Source organism: Lindgomyces ingoldianus (genome assembly GCF_010093535.1).
Source record: "Lindgomyces ingoldianus strain ATCC 200398 unplaced genomic scaffold BDR25scaffold_14, whole genome shotgun sequence".
NCBI lineage: Eukaryota > Fungi > Ascomycota > Dothideomycetes > Pleosporales > Lindgomycetaceae > Lindgomyces > Lindgomyces ingoldianus.
In genome coordinates this window covers 923,921-939,433 of record NW_022985175.1, presented here as the reverse complement: position 1 = coordinate 939,433, position 15,513 = coordinate 923,921, and the positions used below count along the sequence as shown (strand labels likewise).

Sequence of the window (15,513 nt, the reverse complement as noted above, 5' to 3'; positions counted from 1 at the left end):
AGTTCCTCAACTCCAGACCCACTCCCCTCGTATTTCCTCGCCTACCCCTGTCTCAAACCCCCAGGCACTCTCAAATCACGCCAGCCCACCCGCAGGCATTGAGAGATCACACATCAAAAAAGCAAAACATCCCTCGCTAAAAGAACATCCAGGCTAAAATGCGATGTTTGTCTGGCTGGTCTGCATCGGTCGGCCACACTTTGCTTTTTTGCGGGTTCAGCCGCGTCAGCGAGGGACGGGCCAAGGGGATTGGTGAAGTGGTGCTGAAGTGATGCGTGAGTTTGAGACGGACGCAGGGGCTGAGGATAGGTACGAGGGTTTTTGAGTGGGTGGGGATGGAGATGGAGATACGGGAGAAGAAGAAGAGGATTTTGAAGGATTTTGGTGGAGGAAGGAGGATTGATAGTGTTCCTGCGGTGAGATTCCGTAGGGCTGCGCGGAAGGGATCGAGCGCGCAATCGTAGGTGTTGGTAATTAGCGGGAACGACGGATGCGTGCGGTGAGCTATCGCCTAGCGAATGTCGCAATTGAAGACAGATTGTTTGTATCTGTAATGTTTGGTAGACAGTTGAAGGCTGTATTTATGCTCCACAGTCCACATCGTACACAAATGATCTCAGTCCGTTCTGAAATGGACGCCAAAGTCGAGTTTAAGCCCTCCCGCGGACACTCAAATCCAATAATGAAATCCGAACAAACCCATAGACACCGTCGCTATAAATGCAAAGACCCAAGAACCTATATAGAGGCACTAGCCGTATTTCCATCACTAATTCAGTTCAAAACCGAATGCGTCCGTGGTCGTGATGTCCCATCCCAAATAACCATATTTATGCCCATTATAGGTATACGCAAATAGCCGTGTCGTGTCCGAACCGAGAACCAAAATCCAAGCAAAAAGAGAAGGGAACTAGGAACTTCTGTGCGCCATCGCGGCCGGGTATTTCGACGGTGGTGTGAATGTGAATGCAAACCTGCTCAAGCGGCCCGAAGGCTAAAATATGTGATGCGAGACTGCGTGTGGTTTCGCTTGATAATGGATTCGTCACTTCTTGCGCACCTCCCACACATTCTTCTTCAACCCTTGCGGGCTCTTTGGTCCGCGCCAACTCTGCCTCTTTGAGTCTTGCAAAACTTCCCTTTCAGCTTTTATTCCGCCACTTGCACTACCTGCCACTTCCATTTCAGGCTGAGGGGCACGACCTCTTTCAACTTTATTCCAGAACTGCGCAGGCCGTGGCTGCGTGACTGTCACATTGGTTCCTTCCTTGTTTAAATCAGCTTCCGAGGACTGCGGATTGGCTACTGCCATCCACCTATTCTCCCCATCCTCTTCCGTACCAAGTATCGTTCGTGATTGACTATCCGTACCAGCCTCGCTGACGGTGCTCAGGCCGAGCGATTGTAAACCGCGGGCAAAGCGGCTTCGTCGAGAGCCGCTAGATCCAGGGGTCGCAGTCGTCGAAGGGTGTGACTTAAATGCCGAGGAGCCGGGAAGTAGCGGTCGCCTCTTGCGCCACATATGCCAAATGATCGGGAGGTTTGTGCAGAGAATGCCTCCAAGAGGTTCGAAGGCGGAGTAAGCTCCGAGTGGAACGTAATACCAAGTAAAGTCGGGGTTGGTGTGCCCGAGCACAACCGTCAGACGGATAGAGGAGACGATGCATGTTCTACACACGACTTATGTCAGTAACTCCGTGCTTGTAAGAGAACATTTAGTTAGACAAAGAGGTAGTACATACGCTAAGCCAATAGAGAAGATGAAGCAAAGAAGTAGTTTCTTCTTCGTCTGGAGCTGCAAATGCCAAATGACTGGGACTGGAATGAGGAAGATCCAAATATCCGTAATGAGATTCGAGATGTTGGTGAAGTAGGTGAATTTTGTGAGGTCGAGGCATTTTCCCGTAACTTTGGGGTCCCAGTATGCCTCTATGGGCCGGCAGAGGAGAGCAAGGGTTACGGTAATGCCGACCCCCCACGCCAGTACGAATGCTGCAGTCGCAAGAACAACCCTTCGAAATAGAGGAACGACAAAGACACGGTGGTAAAGAGCAAGAATACCGAGTTTGACCGTGACAAGCGCGATGTCGTAGAAATGACTGAAGACGTAGTCACCCTAAACTTCATGTCAATAACCGATGATCAATACTCTGGCCAGGTGTTACGCACCTTTCGAACCTGAGTCAAATCGTAGGGAGCGACAGCAATAACATGTCTGCCCATTCCATGGGGCGGGCCTGATCGTCGTTGTTAGCCTTTAGCAATATCAAACAGTTTTGCACATGGGGGATGTACCATATCCAAGTCCACTTGCGCACTGGCCGATCAGGCATATCTACCTTAGTGATTAGTGTTTGAAGTAGAGGATAGAAGATGGTGAGCATACGGTCGCGAAAACGATGAGGTAGTCGTCAAGTGTGATTCCGTTTCTTCCCGCTCGTTTTGCCCACAGTCGCAAAGACGTGCTAATGATACTTGCAGCGATAGGAATGGAGTATACCCAGTATATCTCATGCACTCTAGAGTCGTCTTTGTGCGCTTCTAGGTACGCCAGTTGTTCTGGCGTGAACGCCGACATGGCTCATCGACGTGAGATGTGGTCCACAAACGAAATCGAGTGTTGTAAGTGGCGTGGAGGAGGCTGAAAACTAGCAGCCCTTCTCACATATTTACCGAAACTCAATGGAGGGAGGCAACGTAGGTGGAGAACTCAGGTCGAAGCTAAGGCCTCCTCTTATCGCGGACAAATCGTCTGCAGGACAGTGCGTTCAGGGCGGTAGTGAAGTGTGTGGAGAAGGGCAGATGGAGGTAAATGGTATTTTCCCGCGACTGATATTGGTGGTTTGATTTGTGGGTTGATTGGCAGGTGCTTGAAAAGAAAGAGCCCTGCTAACTGCATGCACGATTATTGCGACACCAGGGTTTGGCGGCCTCAGCTCCTCTTCAAGCCTGTGGCCCCCGGTCCCATTGCTGGCATTACTGGGGGCGGATTGGGCCGTCTCGGGAATCATACGATACGCAATGTGAATCCTCATCAGTCTCTGAAAGACGCACAGCTGCGCTCGAGGAATTGCGCCAAAGGAATTGCGCCGAAATTGAATCCTGTCGAGCTCGTTTGTCCTACCATCTCACTTCGACGACCTGGGAAATGGATGGCATGTTCCGCGACCCCGAGCCCGGCTGCACTGTCGTCAACGAAGTCTTTCTGGCAGGCGGGGGTATCCCTGCTCGGCATCAGTGAAGCACTTGGGCGCCTGATGGCAGTGCGTTTGTTCATGCAACGCTCAGCGCGAAAAGAAAGAGCCTCCTCCACTGTTCAACGAAAAATTGAAGCTGTTCGAGGGCGACGGCACATGGAACAGGAACAGCCAAAGAGCTGTGCTTGAATGGAGCGCCTCTTTCTGCAAGAACGCCTCCAGCCACGGCGACGCGGGAGAGATCAGCCATGCCAGTAACGAGCGCCTCCACGCGCGATGGGCAATTGCATGGCAAAACTGCACACCTCAGCGTCAAGAATCGGTTCGGGCCGTTTGACTCCTTCATTCATTCCTGTGAAATTTGCGCAATGCAGGCCCCATGTCCAACCTTCCTTAAGCCCCAGGGTGAACGACTAGTGTTGTGTTATTCTTAAAGACTAACGAAACTCAAATTGATTGCGTCTGACGGGTTGCAGCGACTATTTCATGTCAGGAAACGTTTTCAGAGGTCGGTCGCGGGATAACTCCGAAGCTCAGAAGGTAATGGATGGGAGGTGGAGGCAGGCCCTGGGTTATTTTCGGCACTTTAATGTGGGCCGGAGTTTACTCCACGTTGCAGCTTCTGCAGCTTCACACCCAATGTGAGACATGATTTGAGTAGAGTTTATTTGTTTGACCTCGTACTGGAATTAGGAAGAACGTGAAAAAGATGCAAATTTTTGTCCCAAACTATCTCTACCATTGTCCTGATTAAGTCACAAGATACAGGAGATACTGCAGGACCATAAATTTGAGGGAGCAAATTATGCGACGTCTAGATATCAACCTTAGCGCATTCGCATGTGCTGTGTAATTTGCCAATGTTCGATATTGTTGCATGTCATGCAGTTCTACCATTCACCTGCCAAGATAAGACAGGAAAAACGGGTCACGTGATAGCACGACTTTAGAACAGAAGGATTAGTCAAATGGGTGAGCACGAGCAAAAGTGTGCGCCAACTACTCGCGGAGCTTTAAGGGAGACCTTCTCAGCACAGTTGGTTTTCTCAGGGCTGAGCTCTCCATCAGAGGCAACATGGGTTGATCCGTTTAGAAGAGCAGATACAGCTCGTTGCTGCCGCAGAAACTGTTCCCAGAACGGTACTTTCGTTACTACTTGACTCTGTGTAAAACTCTGGGTGAAGTATACTTCCCGAACAAGTTAATTTGAGGTGCGATTTAAGTTGTGGTGAAATTCTATCTTCACGGGAGGGAATCTAGTCCACAATCGGTTAGGCTCTACACACTTTAGTGGAGCCTCTTTATCTCAGCAAGCTCAGACGAGATGGGGAGAGAGCCTCGACAGGGGCAAGCCCCTGCTAGTAGCCTTAGTGGCGCAAGCCCCATCTCTCTAGCTAATAAGGGTGTAAGAAAGGCTTTCTCTCCCTAGCTGTCTAAGGGACTTTTGTGATTTTTTAGGTGATATTGTGGTTCTAAACCTCCTCTACTATGCACCAGCTTAACTAAGAATTACTGTAGCTCTACTACTTTTTGTCCAAACCAGGTTAGATTTTAATAGGTAATAGAGACAGTCTCTAGCTATATTCTAACATTTTTGTAACCTAATTCTAACAAGATTTAGCAGAGTATTGCGCTATTAAGTCCTGCGCAGGACATTTTAATAACCCCACAACTACACCTTAATGCGACTCCCTAACCACACAATATATTATCTTTAGAATTTAAGACCTGTCTAAGACAGGCTCTATTAGAGAGCCTGCAAAATTTTAGGAGATCTAGGCCGCTGGTTGTTAAGCTGGATAGTAGGCTAGGGACATCGCGATCGCTCTTATGTCTGCAGCTCAACTAGCTGTTGTCTGAGGACTCTAGGGATCTAGGAGCTGTCTTATACTAGCTCTATTAGGGAGCCTGCAAAATTTTAGGAGATCTAGGCCACTGGTTGTCAAGCTGGATAGTAGGCTAGGGACATCGCGATTGCTCTCATGTCTACAGCTTAACTAGCTGTTGTCTGAGGACTCTAGGGATCTAGGAGCTGTCTTAGACTAGCTCTATTAGGGAGCCTGCAAAGTTTTAGGAGATCTAGGCCACTGGTTGTCAAGCTGGATAGTAGGCTAGGGACATCGCGATCGCCCTCATGTCTGCAGCTCAACCAGCTGTTGTCTGAGGACTCTGAGGATCTAGGAGCTGTCTCAGACTAGCTCTGTTAGGGATTCTGCAAAATCCTAGGGAATTTGGTCTACTAGTTGTCAAGTTCTAGTCAGGAGGGCGATACTATAAATCTAAAATTAAGGTATAGATAGGTTAAAGTTCTGCGCGCGTTTAGATTTTTCTCTGCTAATAATAGTTAGAATTTAGTAAAAAAATATACTATTTTATAGCTACAGCTTGTCTCTACATTCTATTAAATTCTAAGCCTATTTAGACATATAGTAGTAGAGATATTGTAAATCTAATTCTATTGTGATGCTTTTGAAATAGGCCTATTCATAGAAAAAATTACAAAAGTCCCTCAGACGGCTGAGGAGAGAAACGCTACCGACAGGGGTCAGAAACCGCTAACCCCCAGGCCATACTCTATTTGGAGTAGCAATATGCATGGTGGTTTGTGCGTCTTCGGTTCTCTCCTCACGTCTGAGCTAGCTGAGATAAGAGCCTCTCCCCTCCTTTGATATGCATGGCGTGAGCTTAAGTCTCTATGATTGATCAAATGAGGTTCTCCAGCTCATCTCTTCGTGTCCCCAACTTACTCCTTCTTCCTGCCTTCTCTTTCTCACCAATTATCACCTCCAAAAGATTCGATTGATCAAGCACTTTACACGATGTGGTCGTTCATGAAGCTATGAATACTGGTTGACTCGTACCTCACCCAGAGAGACGGCCTGAATTCTACCTTGCCCTGCACGTTGTTCAACTGCTTCGATAGTTGCACCCATGCATGTTTTGGTCAAGCCAGTCTTGAAAGCTCCTAAAACAGCGCCCTATCGACTCCAAAACATCCTGCAACCCGGAAAGAAACTCTCATGATTATATATATAGACTAAAGCGATGTTTAGGACATAATCACGTTCTCTAGGACCAAAATCTGGCCAAAATAGGCGTCCTAGACTAACTCGAATTCGGTAAGTGGTGTTGCAACTGTTCGCTTATCTCTAATCCGTATGACTTCAAGATAGTGCCCAGTCTCGTGCAACGAACGAAGTCGAAACGCCCTCAATTTTTTGAGAATGTCAAGGATCTAGAGAAACTAACTGCAAAGACTACTTCTCTAGCCCCACAGTCCTTTGTTCGATGACGATTAACCCCGTCTTGATTATTCCTTGGTCAGGATGAAGCACGGGATCCTGGAGTCATTTCAAATGCGAGTACGATTATTGAAACTTTACATCATTTCTCGGCCTGAATATAATTCCTCTTTAATTTTTTCGCCCAAGCCTTTCCAAAAAAGTGCCTTCTCGTAGTATGGCTCGCCTGAAATCTGTTGTCTTTCGATTGGCCAATGATCAGCGCTCCGGGGGCCTTGTCATGGTGTTTAATAGAACATAGCACTGTTCCTACTGTTACTAATAGTAGCAATCTCTTAGCAGTTAGAAAAAAGTAAATTGCCTTCTGTTACTGTAATGTTAATAAGGCTATAGTTGCTGCAGTAAGTACCTATACTAATTAATTTCTTAGTGTTTTGGTAACGCGTTCGCGGAGGACGTTTTCGCGCTTAGTAATGTGAGGGCTGCTCTGGAACAGGAGGCACGCCTGGCAAATGAGCTGCAGCAGTACATTAATAATGCTCAATCTGATCTCCTTGTTGCGGCCAAAGACGATATAGTCTATAGAGATCCACTCACTTAGTAGGATTAAATTGGGCGTAAGCACTATCCAACACTGTATAAGATAGCTCATAACTACCTATCTATCCCTGCTACAAACTCTAAGTGCGAGAGGTGCTTTAATTAAGGCTCTAAAGCTACAACGCAACTAGGTTGCCAGAGGACTTGTTCACTTAGAGTTAAACAATCTCCGCTACTAGCCCCCTAGAGCCTCTAGAAACACTAGTTACTACAGTAACTATACTAAATAGTAGCTTCACAATTAATTAACTTAGCAGTAACTATTGCTGCCTATAAGGCTGTTTTAATTCACTCTCTCTGTAAGAACAAAACTCTATTGCTGCCAGTAACGCCTTAAAAACACTACTTAGTACTGACAGTAACAGTTACGTTCGATTAAACACCATAAGCCTTGTCTTCGTCACAGCAAGCAACATCGCCCGAAGCCACCAAATACAATAACCCAACCCAGCCTCAAAACCTAGCATTGGGGATCTACTTCACAGTGAACTTGGCTTTTGGGTTACACAATCTTAACCACCGCATCCCTGCGAGGCTTGGCGCACGCACAAAGCTTCCCCACGGTGCACCGCGTTTGGTCGTCCCACAGAAGATTTGGGCGCTTTGGAGTTCGCTAATTGCTAATTGCTGATTGTGCCTTAGAACAGCAAATATGAGGTTTCTTGAGATATATCGTGCTTGGGGTGACTTAAAGGCGGGTCTCCATGATGTTGTATAAAAGACCGCGGTTCGGTATGCCACCATGGTTCGAATAGATCCCAATCCCCCAAACAGGAAGATTTGATGGCCTTCAGTTCTTGGGACTCATGCGATTGGGGTAGCGGCCCCAATGCAAACTTCGAGATTATAGTACCTGAAGATGTCTTCACCCAATTCACATTACTCGATCAAGAAGCTCGAACAGCATCCAAACGAGGGATAGACTCACCTACAATACCTACGGAATAATCAATAATCTTGTCTAGATATAGTGTGCGAAAACGCAAGAAGCACTCGTTCTCCCCACGCTATGAGACTTCCACCACCGAACTCTTCTTCGACCTATTCAACAATCATCCTTTATCATCACATCACGAACCGAGACAATCCCGGCTTCTATCTAGCCTTTTCCGTGATCTTTAGATTTTTTAGTTCCAGGTACTCACTCTCGATGTCAAATTTGCTTCTGGCACTGTGTGGGAAAGGATATACGAAGTTGTCCGCTTTTGCACCTTCGCAGGATTTGCACTGGCGGACTATAATTTCAACCGGCTGAAGAACATTGCCCACACTAAGTGAGATCACCCCGAAGCTCACGTCAACACGATTTTTTTCAACGTCCTGTCACCCACCATGGAATGGTGAGGTAATTTAAGACAGAGCCTTCCATTCTGTTGACATCCTCCTTAATTACGACTACACCTTCTTCCAAATAATCATAACCTAGCCATGTTCCACTTTTTTATGACAAGCCATATTTTTACTGGCACACGACAGAACTATCGGCTACTGTGCTGGGCATTATTCGTCAATCGCGTTTTGCCTCCAGCATCTTGTCACAGCAATACTTTCACTCCATAACACAACAGACATCTTCGGCTTCCATAGCCACTCTTCCTAAACACGCTCATAATTTTCTTCCTTGCAACCGTATATGCAGTGTTGTTCACCGAGTTTCCAAATTCAAAGACCAATGTAATCGGTATTGTTGCAGGCTTTTACGCCATAATAGACTATGAACCCACTGGCATCTTGGCTATCTCATGGTTCCAATCCATACCGCCAAAGTTATTGGATTGCTTGGTTCGATCATTGTTAGTGAGGGTGTAATTGAAACAACAAACCTATAGCCTAGATCATGAGGAAGAATGCTGTTTACTTCGGGGGTATACACTTCTATTCTACACTGCCATAATTCTAGTAACGAGCCTATATATCACTATGTGGATTTTTCTAACTGATGCTGAAATAGAAAAGTTATTTATGAGGATTCTCTACTTCGCAGCCCTTCCAAGTACGGCTTTGCACGCCAAGCAACAATCTTAGATAGCGCTACATCTCCCTCTCCCTCTCCCCTCTGCTATCCTCAGTATAGTCAAAGGTTCCCAGAATATTGCGCTTGCCAGCTACCTCTATTACAGCGGGAGAATCTTTCTCAGCAGGTTTATTACGGACGCTACAAGAACTGTAACGATGTGCTCGAATCGTTCCATCTCGGGTTGCCCAACGAACCTACATCCGAAGGTTCGCCGTATCGGCTCCGCCCCCCTGTCCTGGCCCCTGCTGTACCCCTATTCCCCCAAGTATTTAGTCGCACCTCTCCCCTTAGCTAGCTCAGTAGTTTTCTGATATCCTCTCGTACAAGGCCTATAGGTGTCAATGGAATTCCCAGGTTTCTGAGTCCTCACGCACTTCCATATGCCTTTGAGTGGATTCACACTGCATTCGGACCTGTTGTCTTGCCTGCGCCGTTACATTATATCAGAAAACTTGCTTTTGCTAGTGACAGCCTTGTTAACAATATCGCATTAATTGTTTATTCAATTACGTCCAAGCCCGAGACGCGTCTGATTCAGTTCAGGTCGTGCTACTCACACACCGTTACATCGAATTATCCAGTTATCCAGACAGGATCTCAGAGACCTCCTGTCTGGATAACTAGATCCTGTCTGGATAACTGAATAATTCGATGTAACGGTGTGTGAGTAGCACGACCTGAACTAAATCGGACGCGTCTCGGGCTTGGACGTAATTAAATAAACAATTGATGCGATATTGTTAAAGAGGCTGTTACCAGCAAAAGCGGGTTTTCTGATATAATGTAACGGCGCAGGCAAGACAACAAGTCTGAATGCGGTGTGAATCCTCTCAGAGGCATATGGGAGTGCGTGGGGACTCAGAAACCTGGGAATTCCATTGACACCTATAGGCCTTGTACGAGAGGATATCAGAAAACTACTGAGCTAGCTAAGGGGAGAGGTGCGACTAAATACTTGGGGGAATAGGGGTACAGCAGGGGCCAGGACAGGGGGGCGGAGCCGATACGGCGAACCTTCGGATGTAGGTTCGTTGGGCAACCCGAGATGGAACGATTCGAGCAAATCGTTACACAAAGCTTATTATAACTTATTTTAAGTTAAATAGAACTAATCTAGCACTTTAAACTTCTTCTTAAATATTACTAAAAGTAATTATAGCATTAAAAGTATATTTAAAGCATAGTAGAAACTTTAGCATTAAAATAAAGTTAGAAGTAATTTAGTTATATATAAAAATTTTAACCTAGCGCCTTGTCACAATTGTGCACGAGTAAGGTTATAGAGCTTCACAGAGGTCTAGTTTAATTACTATGTGAGGTATTATAGTAGGTACAAGACGTTGTGTGAGGAATAGGAAAGTTTAGAAGAAAATTAGTAATTAAATACTTAGCTTAAAAGTCTAAGCGCTTTAAGTATAAATTAAGCTTATTCTAGGTTTAGTTAGTGTTAAGGCAGTTTATGCTTAAGTTTATGTCTATGTTATGTTATATTTATGTTAGATATGCACTAATAATACTTTAGTACATGTCTAATACAGTTATGTCTAGGATCTAGAGAGGATACTGTAACAGTACCCCCCCTTTTATTAAAAAGGGAATCCTTTACATTAGTAGTTCTAGCATTAAGTTGTCTTTATTAAGGTACAGGTTTAGTTTAGATAAGTATTAGGTATAGAATTAAGTTACTATAAAGTTTTTTTATAAAGCTTTTATAAGTTTTTATAATAGTTTATTATATCTAGTCTATTTTATAAAGTATTTATAAATACATTTTTTCTTATTAAACTAGATTTATTTAACATCTTTTATAATATATTCTAGTTTATTATTTATAATAATAAGTTTAGGTAGTAAGTTTAGCTATTTAAGTAGATAGTTAGATTTAGGGGCTACTTAGCGCAGCAATAATATGTAGAACATAGGGTGTATCTTTATGCTGTTAGGTAAGATTAATTAGTAAGCATATAATAAAACTATATAAGCTACTATAAAGGGGCTAAAGTTTTTTTAATTAAGTTTCTTTAATTATTAGTTTATTTAAATATTTCTAGCATTTAGCTAGACCTTCTTACTAGCTGCATACGCAGATGTAGAAGTTTAAGATTAGTTTACATACTCTTATTAAAAAGCTTAAGCCTATATAAGCTTTTTATAAATATATTTAGATATATTTTAGATTTTATTAATAAGTCTATTTACATCTATTACTTATATAAATTAATAAGTTAGTTAGGGGGTATTTAAAAGTAGTTTAAATCTTATTTAAAAGTAGTATCTATAGTTTACTAAAAATAAAGATACTTATGTTAATTTAGATGTTATGTTATTAGCTTTAAACTATGCTATAGCTAACTATTTTACCTAGTTATCTTACTAGTAGTTTATATACACTTATAAAACTTATTCTATTATAGTGTTTATGTTCTTAGTCTAGCTATTAGTCTCTAGGTAAAAAGCTATAAATAGATAAGAGATAATTTAGAGCTATTTATAGAGTTTATTTTAGAAGGCTAAGACAAACTACGTACCTCTATCTAATATAATTATGTTAGGCAGGCTATAGTAAACTTATATGTATTAGTAGAATAACTAGGCTATATTAGAAGCAGTTATAAAGGAACATAGTATTAAGTGTTAATACTTAGTTAAGTAATTAATAACTACTATAATATTTATATACTCTTTAGATAAAGGTAAGTTTATAATAAAATTAATTAATATATTTTTTTAAGCTTATTTAAAAATTAGAAGTAGTTTAAGTAGGCTATTATACCTTTTTTAAAAGGCCTTTGCTTTACAGCAAGTATAGTAACATAATACATATTAGCGTACAGTATAGAACATGCAGGGCTAGTAGTACTCTCTCTGTAGTAGGTTAAGAGTCTTTCCTCTGCCTAAGTGTCCTTTAATAGGCAAGTTATGTATAATTTAGAGTAGTTTAATTCTTAGTTTATTAGAATTATGTTAAATAGGCTCTAACAGCTAGCTGCTTATAGTATAAGCACTTAAGTAGCAAGAGTAAGAGTGGTGTACGGTGTGCACAGCGTACAAGGTAGGTAAGGTGAGGGCAACATGTTTCTAGTTCTATTGCTCTTGTCTTTTCTCTGTACAGAGGAAAAGGGGGATATCTAGATGTTCGCGCACAGAGGTTCGCGCACGAGCATTATGTGACATAGATACGTGATCCTGCTTGTGCGCGATCGCTCGTATCCAGGCCGCGACGCTGCTGCTGCGTACAGACAAATTAAGAATTATAAGTTAGTTATAGTAATATAGCTTACTATTTTAGTTTTTATAGTTAGCTAGTGTTACCTTTTTTAACTAACTAGCGCTATTTTAGAGTAGGTCTAAGGTTTTTTAAATAAATTTATTATTTAAATACTTATTAGTAATAATTTAATTAATTATCTAATTTATTTTATTTAAGTTAAAGTTTAAAAATAGCTTAAGTTAAAGTAAAGTTTAGTGTTAAGCCTTTTACACTTCTTTCTAAGTAAAGATGTCTTAGAATTACCTTATAAAGGCATCTAGTTTCCCTCTATTTTAACTAGAATAATAAGTAATCTTAAAATTAAAATAAAATAAGTATTTAAACTAATAAGCTTATTAGTAGCTAAGTTATTTTATAGTTATAAAGTACTATAAGTTCTTATAGTTAGATAGAACCTATATTAGATGCGCTGCACCTTCTAGTTTAGGTTGCTATTGTTTAAAGTAGCATACTATAGTAAGTAATTTCTTATTATAGATCTTATAATTACTTTCTACAGGACTTATTCTTTTTAAAAAGTATATAATAAGCTTAATAGTCCTATCTAGCTTAGTCTAGAAGAGAACTCCTGCTACTATGTAGTCTAAGGCATTAGCTTCTACAAGTATTAGTAGTTTAAAGTTAAAGTAGTAGAGTATTAAGGCTTTAGTAAAGGCTTTCTTTAGCTAGTTAAAAAACTATTAGTAATTTAAGTTAAAGTTAAATTAAATCTCTTTCTTAGTAAGTGTAATTATAAAGCTTACTTACTATAAAAAGTTATTAATAAATTATTAGTAAAAGTTAGTAAATTTTATAAAAGCTTAAATATTTTTTATGTTCTTTAGGTATTACTAATCTAGCATAGTCTAAACTTTAATAGGGTCTATTTAAATGCTATTTATAAAAATTACATATTCTAAATATGTAACCTTTAATTAGTAAAACTTATATTTGTCTATATTAAGTTGTAGATGTAACGGCGCAGGCAAGACAATAGGTCTAAATGCGGTATAAATCTACTTAGAGGCATATAGAAGTGCGTAGGGACTTAAAGACCTAGGAATACTAATAACACCTATAGGCCTTGTACGTAGGATATTAGAAAACTACTAAGCTAGCTATAGAGGCGAGGTGTGACTAAATACATAAGGGAATAGGGGTAACAGCAGGGGTCAGGGCCAGGTCAAGGTCAGGGCTAATACGGGGGCCTTCTGGGCCATCTAAGATGGAACAATTCATAAGGATTGTTACAGTAGACCTGCTTCTTCTATAGCCTTTAGCACTAAGCGTACATGCTGTTTGTGCTCTAAAAGGCTATCACTATAGATTAGAATATTATTAATATACATAGTGCAGAACACGTCTAGGTAGGGTTAGAGTAAGTTGTTTATAAAATATTAAAAAGTACTAGGTGTGTTAGCTAAGCTAAAAGGCATTACTAGGTACTTAAATAGTCTATATTAGGTCTAAAATGCTGTTAGCTACTTATTACCCTTTACTATCTTTAGCTTATTAAAGGCAGTAATAATATCTAACTTTATAAAATACTTTACTTTACTTAGTTAGCTTAGAGTTTTCTATAAAAAAGAAATTAAGTATTAGTTTTTAATAGTAATAGTGTTTAGTCTTTAGTAGTTAACATAGAATTAAAGCCTACTTTTAGGTTTTTTTATAAATAGTATAAGTAACACTACTAGTAAAAAGCTAGCTTAAATAAACCCTTTTTCTAAGTTTTTATTAAGGTATTTTTAAAGCACTTTTAATTTATTTAGTAATATTTTATATAGTAGCCTATAACTAAGTTATTTACTAGGCTTAAAAGTTATTTAGTAATTATATAAATGTTATATTAAAAGCTTATTAGACTTGTCTTAAAAAAAATATGTAATAAGTTATAGTAGTCTTAAGAAACTATTATTTTTAAGTTAGTGTGTTTTTAGAGAGCTAAAGCTTAGTCTATATTAGAAATTATAACTATATAGATTTTATAATCTAGTTATTAAGCTAAAGTTATAAATAGGGCAGGTTTTATATAGCAGATGTCTATTTACTGTTTAAGTTCTAGTTTATGTTTAAATTAAGTAAGTAAAAATTTTTTAAAAGCTTTTTTTTTTTAAGTTTAAATAGTTATTAAATTATTTTATATAGCTTATTTTAGTAAGAAGCCTAGCTTATTAGCTTTACTTAAGTAGTTTTTTTCTAAGTTATTAGAGAATAAGTCTAGAAACCTTTTATATTAAGTGCTACTTAAGTGTTATTTAGGTGTAAGCGTAAGCATATATTTTAGCATTAAAAAGAGTTAAAGTTTAAAACTTACTCTTAGTAATTAAAGGCAACTTTATGCTAATATAGCTATAGTTATCTTAAAATTAAGTTATAATATCTTATGTTTATTATATAGAGCTTAATCTACTTCTTATAGTGTTAGTAGGTAATTATAATAGTTATAGTATAGAAAATAAAACTTTTTTTAAGTTATTTTTTATTAAATCTAGTTAGGTAAATTATTTAGGTAAGTAGTATTAATTAAAGATTTAGTTTACGCGCTAGTTTTTTATTAATGTAACTTATGCTATTTACTTCTAAGTTAATAAAAGCCTATATTAGGGCTAATATAGTTTTTTATTATAGATATATAAGAATATTAACTTAGTACTTTTAGTTATTAGTAAGGGACTTAGCTTATAGGTTAGTAAAGATCTAGTGTTAAATTAGTTCTAAAGGGCAACTTAGCCCTAGGACAAGCCTTTTTACAGGCTTCTACTGCTATAGCTGCAGCTATGTTAAAAGTAGTAAAGAGAATTAAAGCTTAAATATAAGTTAGAGCTCTTATAAAAATAAAATTAAAATAGTAAAAATTTTTAATAAGTGCTAGCAGCGCTACTTGCGTAAACTTAAGAAAAAAGAATAAAGCAGTTTTAAAAAATATAACTATACTTACTGTTAAATAGACTCTCTGCTAGCTAGCACTTGGTGTCAGCAAATGCGTACAAGACAGAGAGGTTTGCACAGTGTAAACATCGCACAGGGGTGTTAGGTAACTAGTGTTAATTGCTTCTTGTTTTTCCTCTATACAGAGGAAAAGGGGGATATCTAGATGTTCGCGCACAGAGGTTCGCGCACGAGCATCATGTGACATAGATACGTGATCCTGCTCGTGCGTGATCGCTCGTATCCAGGCCGCGACGCTGCTGCTGCGTACAGACA

General features: G+C 40.1%; 2 protein-coding genes across 2 annotated transcripts; one reads left to right on the top strand and one right to left on the bottom strand.

The window, feature by feature from the left end:
- Positions 1-555: 555 nt before the first annotated feature.
- BDR25DRAFT_286022 (uncharacterized protein) lies at positions 556-2,846 on the bottom strand. The gene is made up of 5 exons (XM_033688220.1): positions 2,387-2,846; positions 2,296-2,335; positions 2,170-2,237; positions 1,743-2,116; positions 556-1,670 (listed from the first exon to the last, which is right to left on the bottom strand). The coding sequence occupies exons 1-5, from the start codon at positions 2,576-2,578 to the stop codon at positions 1,046-1,048; spliced, it is 1,299 nt and encodes a 432-aa protein (XP_033548265.1). The 5' UTR covers positions 2,579-2,846; the 3' UTR covers positions 556-1,045.
- A 3,810-nt stretch (positions 2,847-6,656) lies between these two features.
- BDR25DRAFT_354662 (uncharacterized protein) lies at positions 6,657-7,987 on the top strand (the record flags this gene model as incomplete). The annotated part of the gene is made up of 5 exons (XM_033695349.1): positions 6,657-6,722; positions 6,894-7,016; positions 7,446-7,647; positions 7,687-7,722; positions 7,761-7,987. The coding sequence occupies 5 exons, from the start codon at positions 6,657-6,659 to the stop codon at positions 7,985-7,987; spliced, it is 654 nt and encodes a 217-aa protein (XP_033548264.1).
- Between the last annotated feature and the right edge of the window lie 7,526 nt (positions 7,988-15,513).

What these genes read in the sequence shown, in the direction of transcription:
- BDR25DRAFT_286022 (XM_033688220.1), bottom strand. Translation starts at nt 2,578, where the DNA reads ATGTCGGCGTTCACGCCAGAACAACTGGCGTACCTAGAAGCGCACAAA. An exon ending in ACCTCATCGTTTTCGCGACC is followed by an intron (nt 2,336 to 2,386) that starts GTATGCTCACCA and finishes TCACTAAGGTAG; the next exon opens with ATATGCCTGATCGGCCAGTG. An exon ending in ATTTGACTCAGGTTCGAAAG is followed by an intron (nt 2,117 to 2,169) that starts GTGCGTAACACC and finishes CATGAAGTTTAG; the next exon opens with GGTGACTACGTCTTCAGTCA.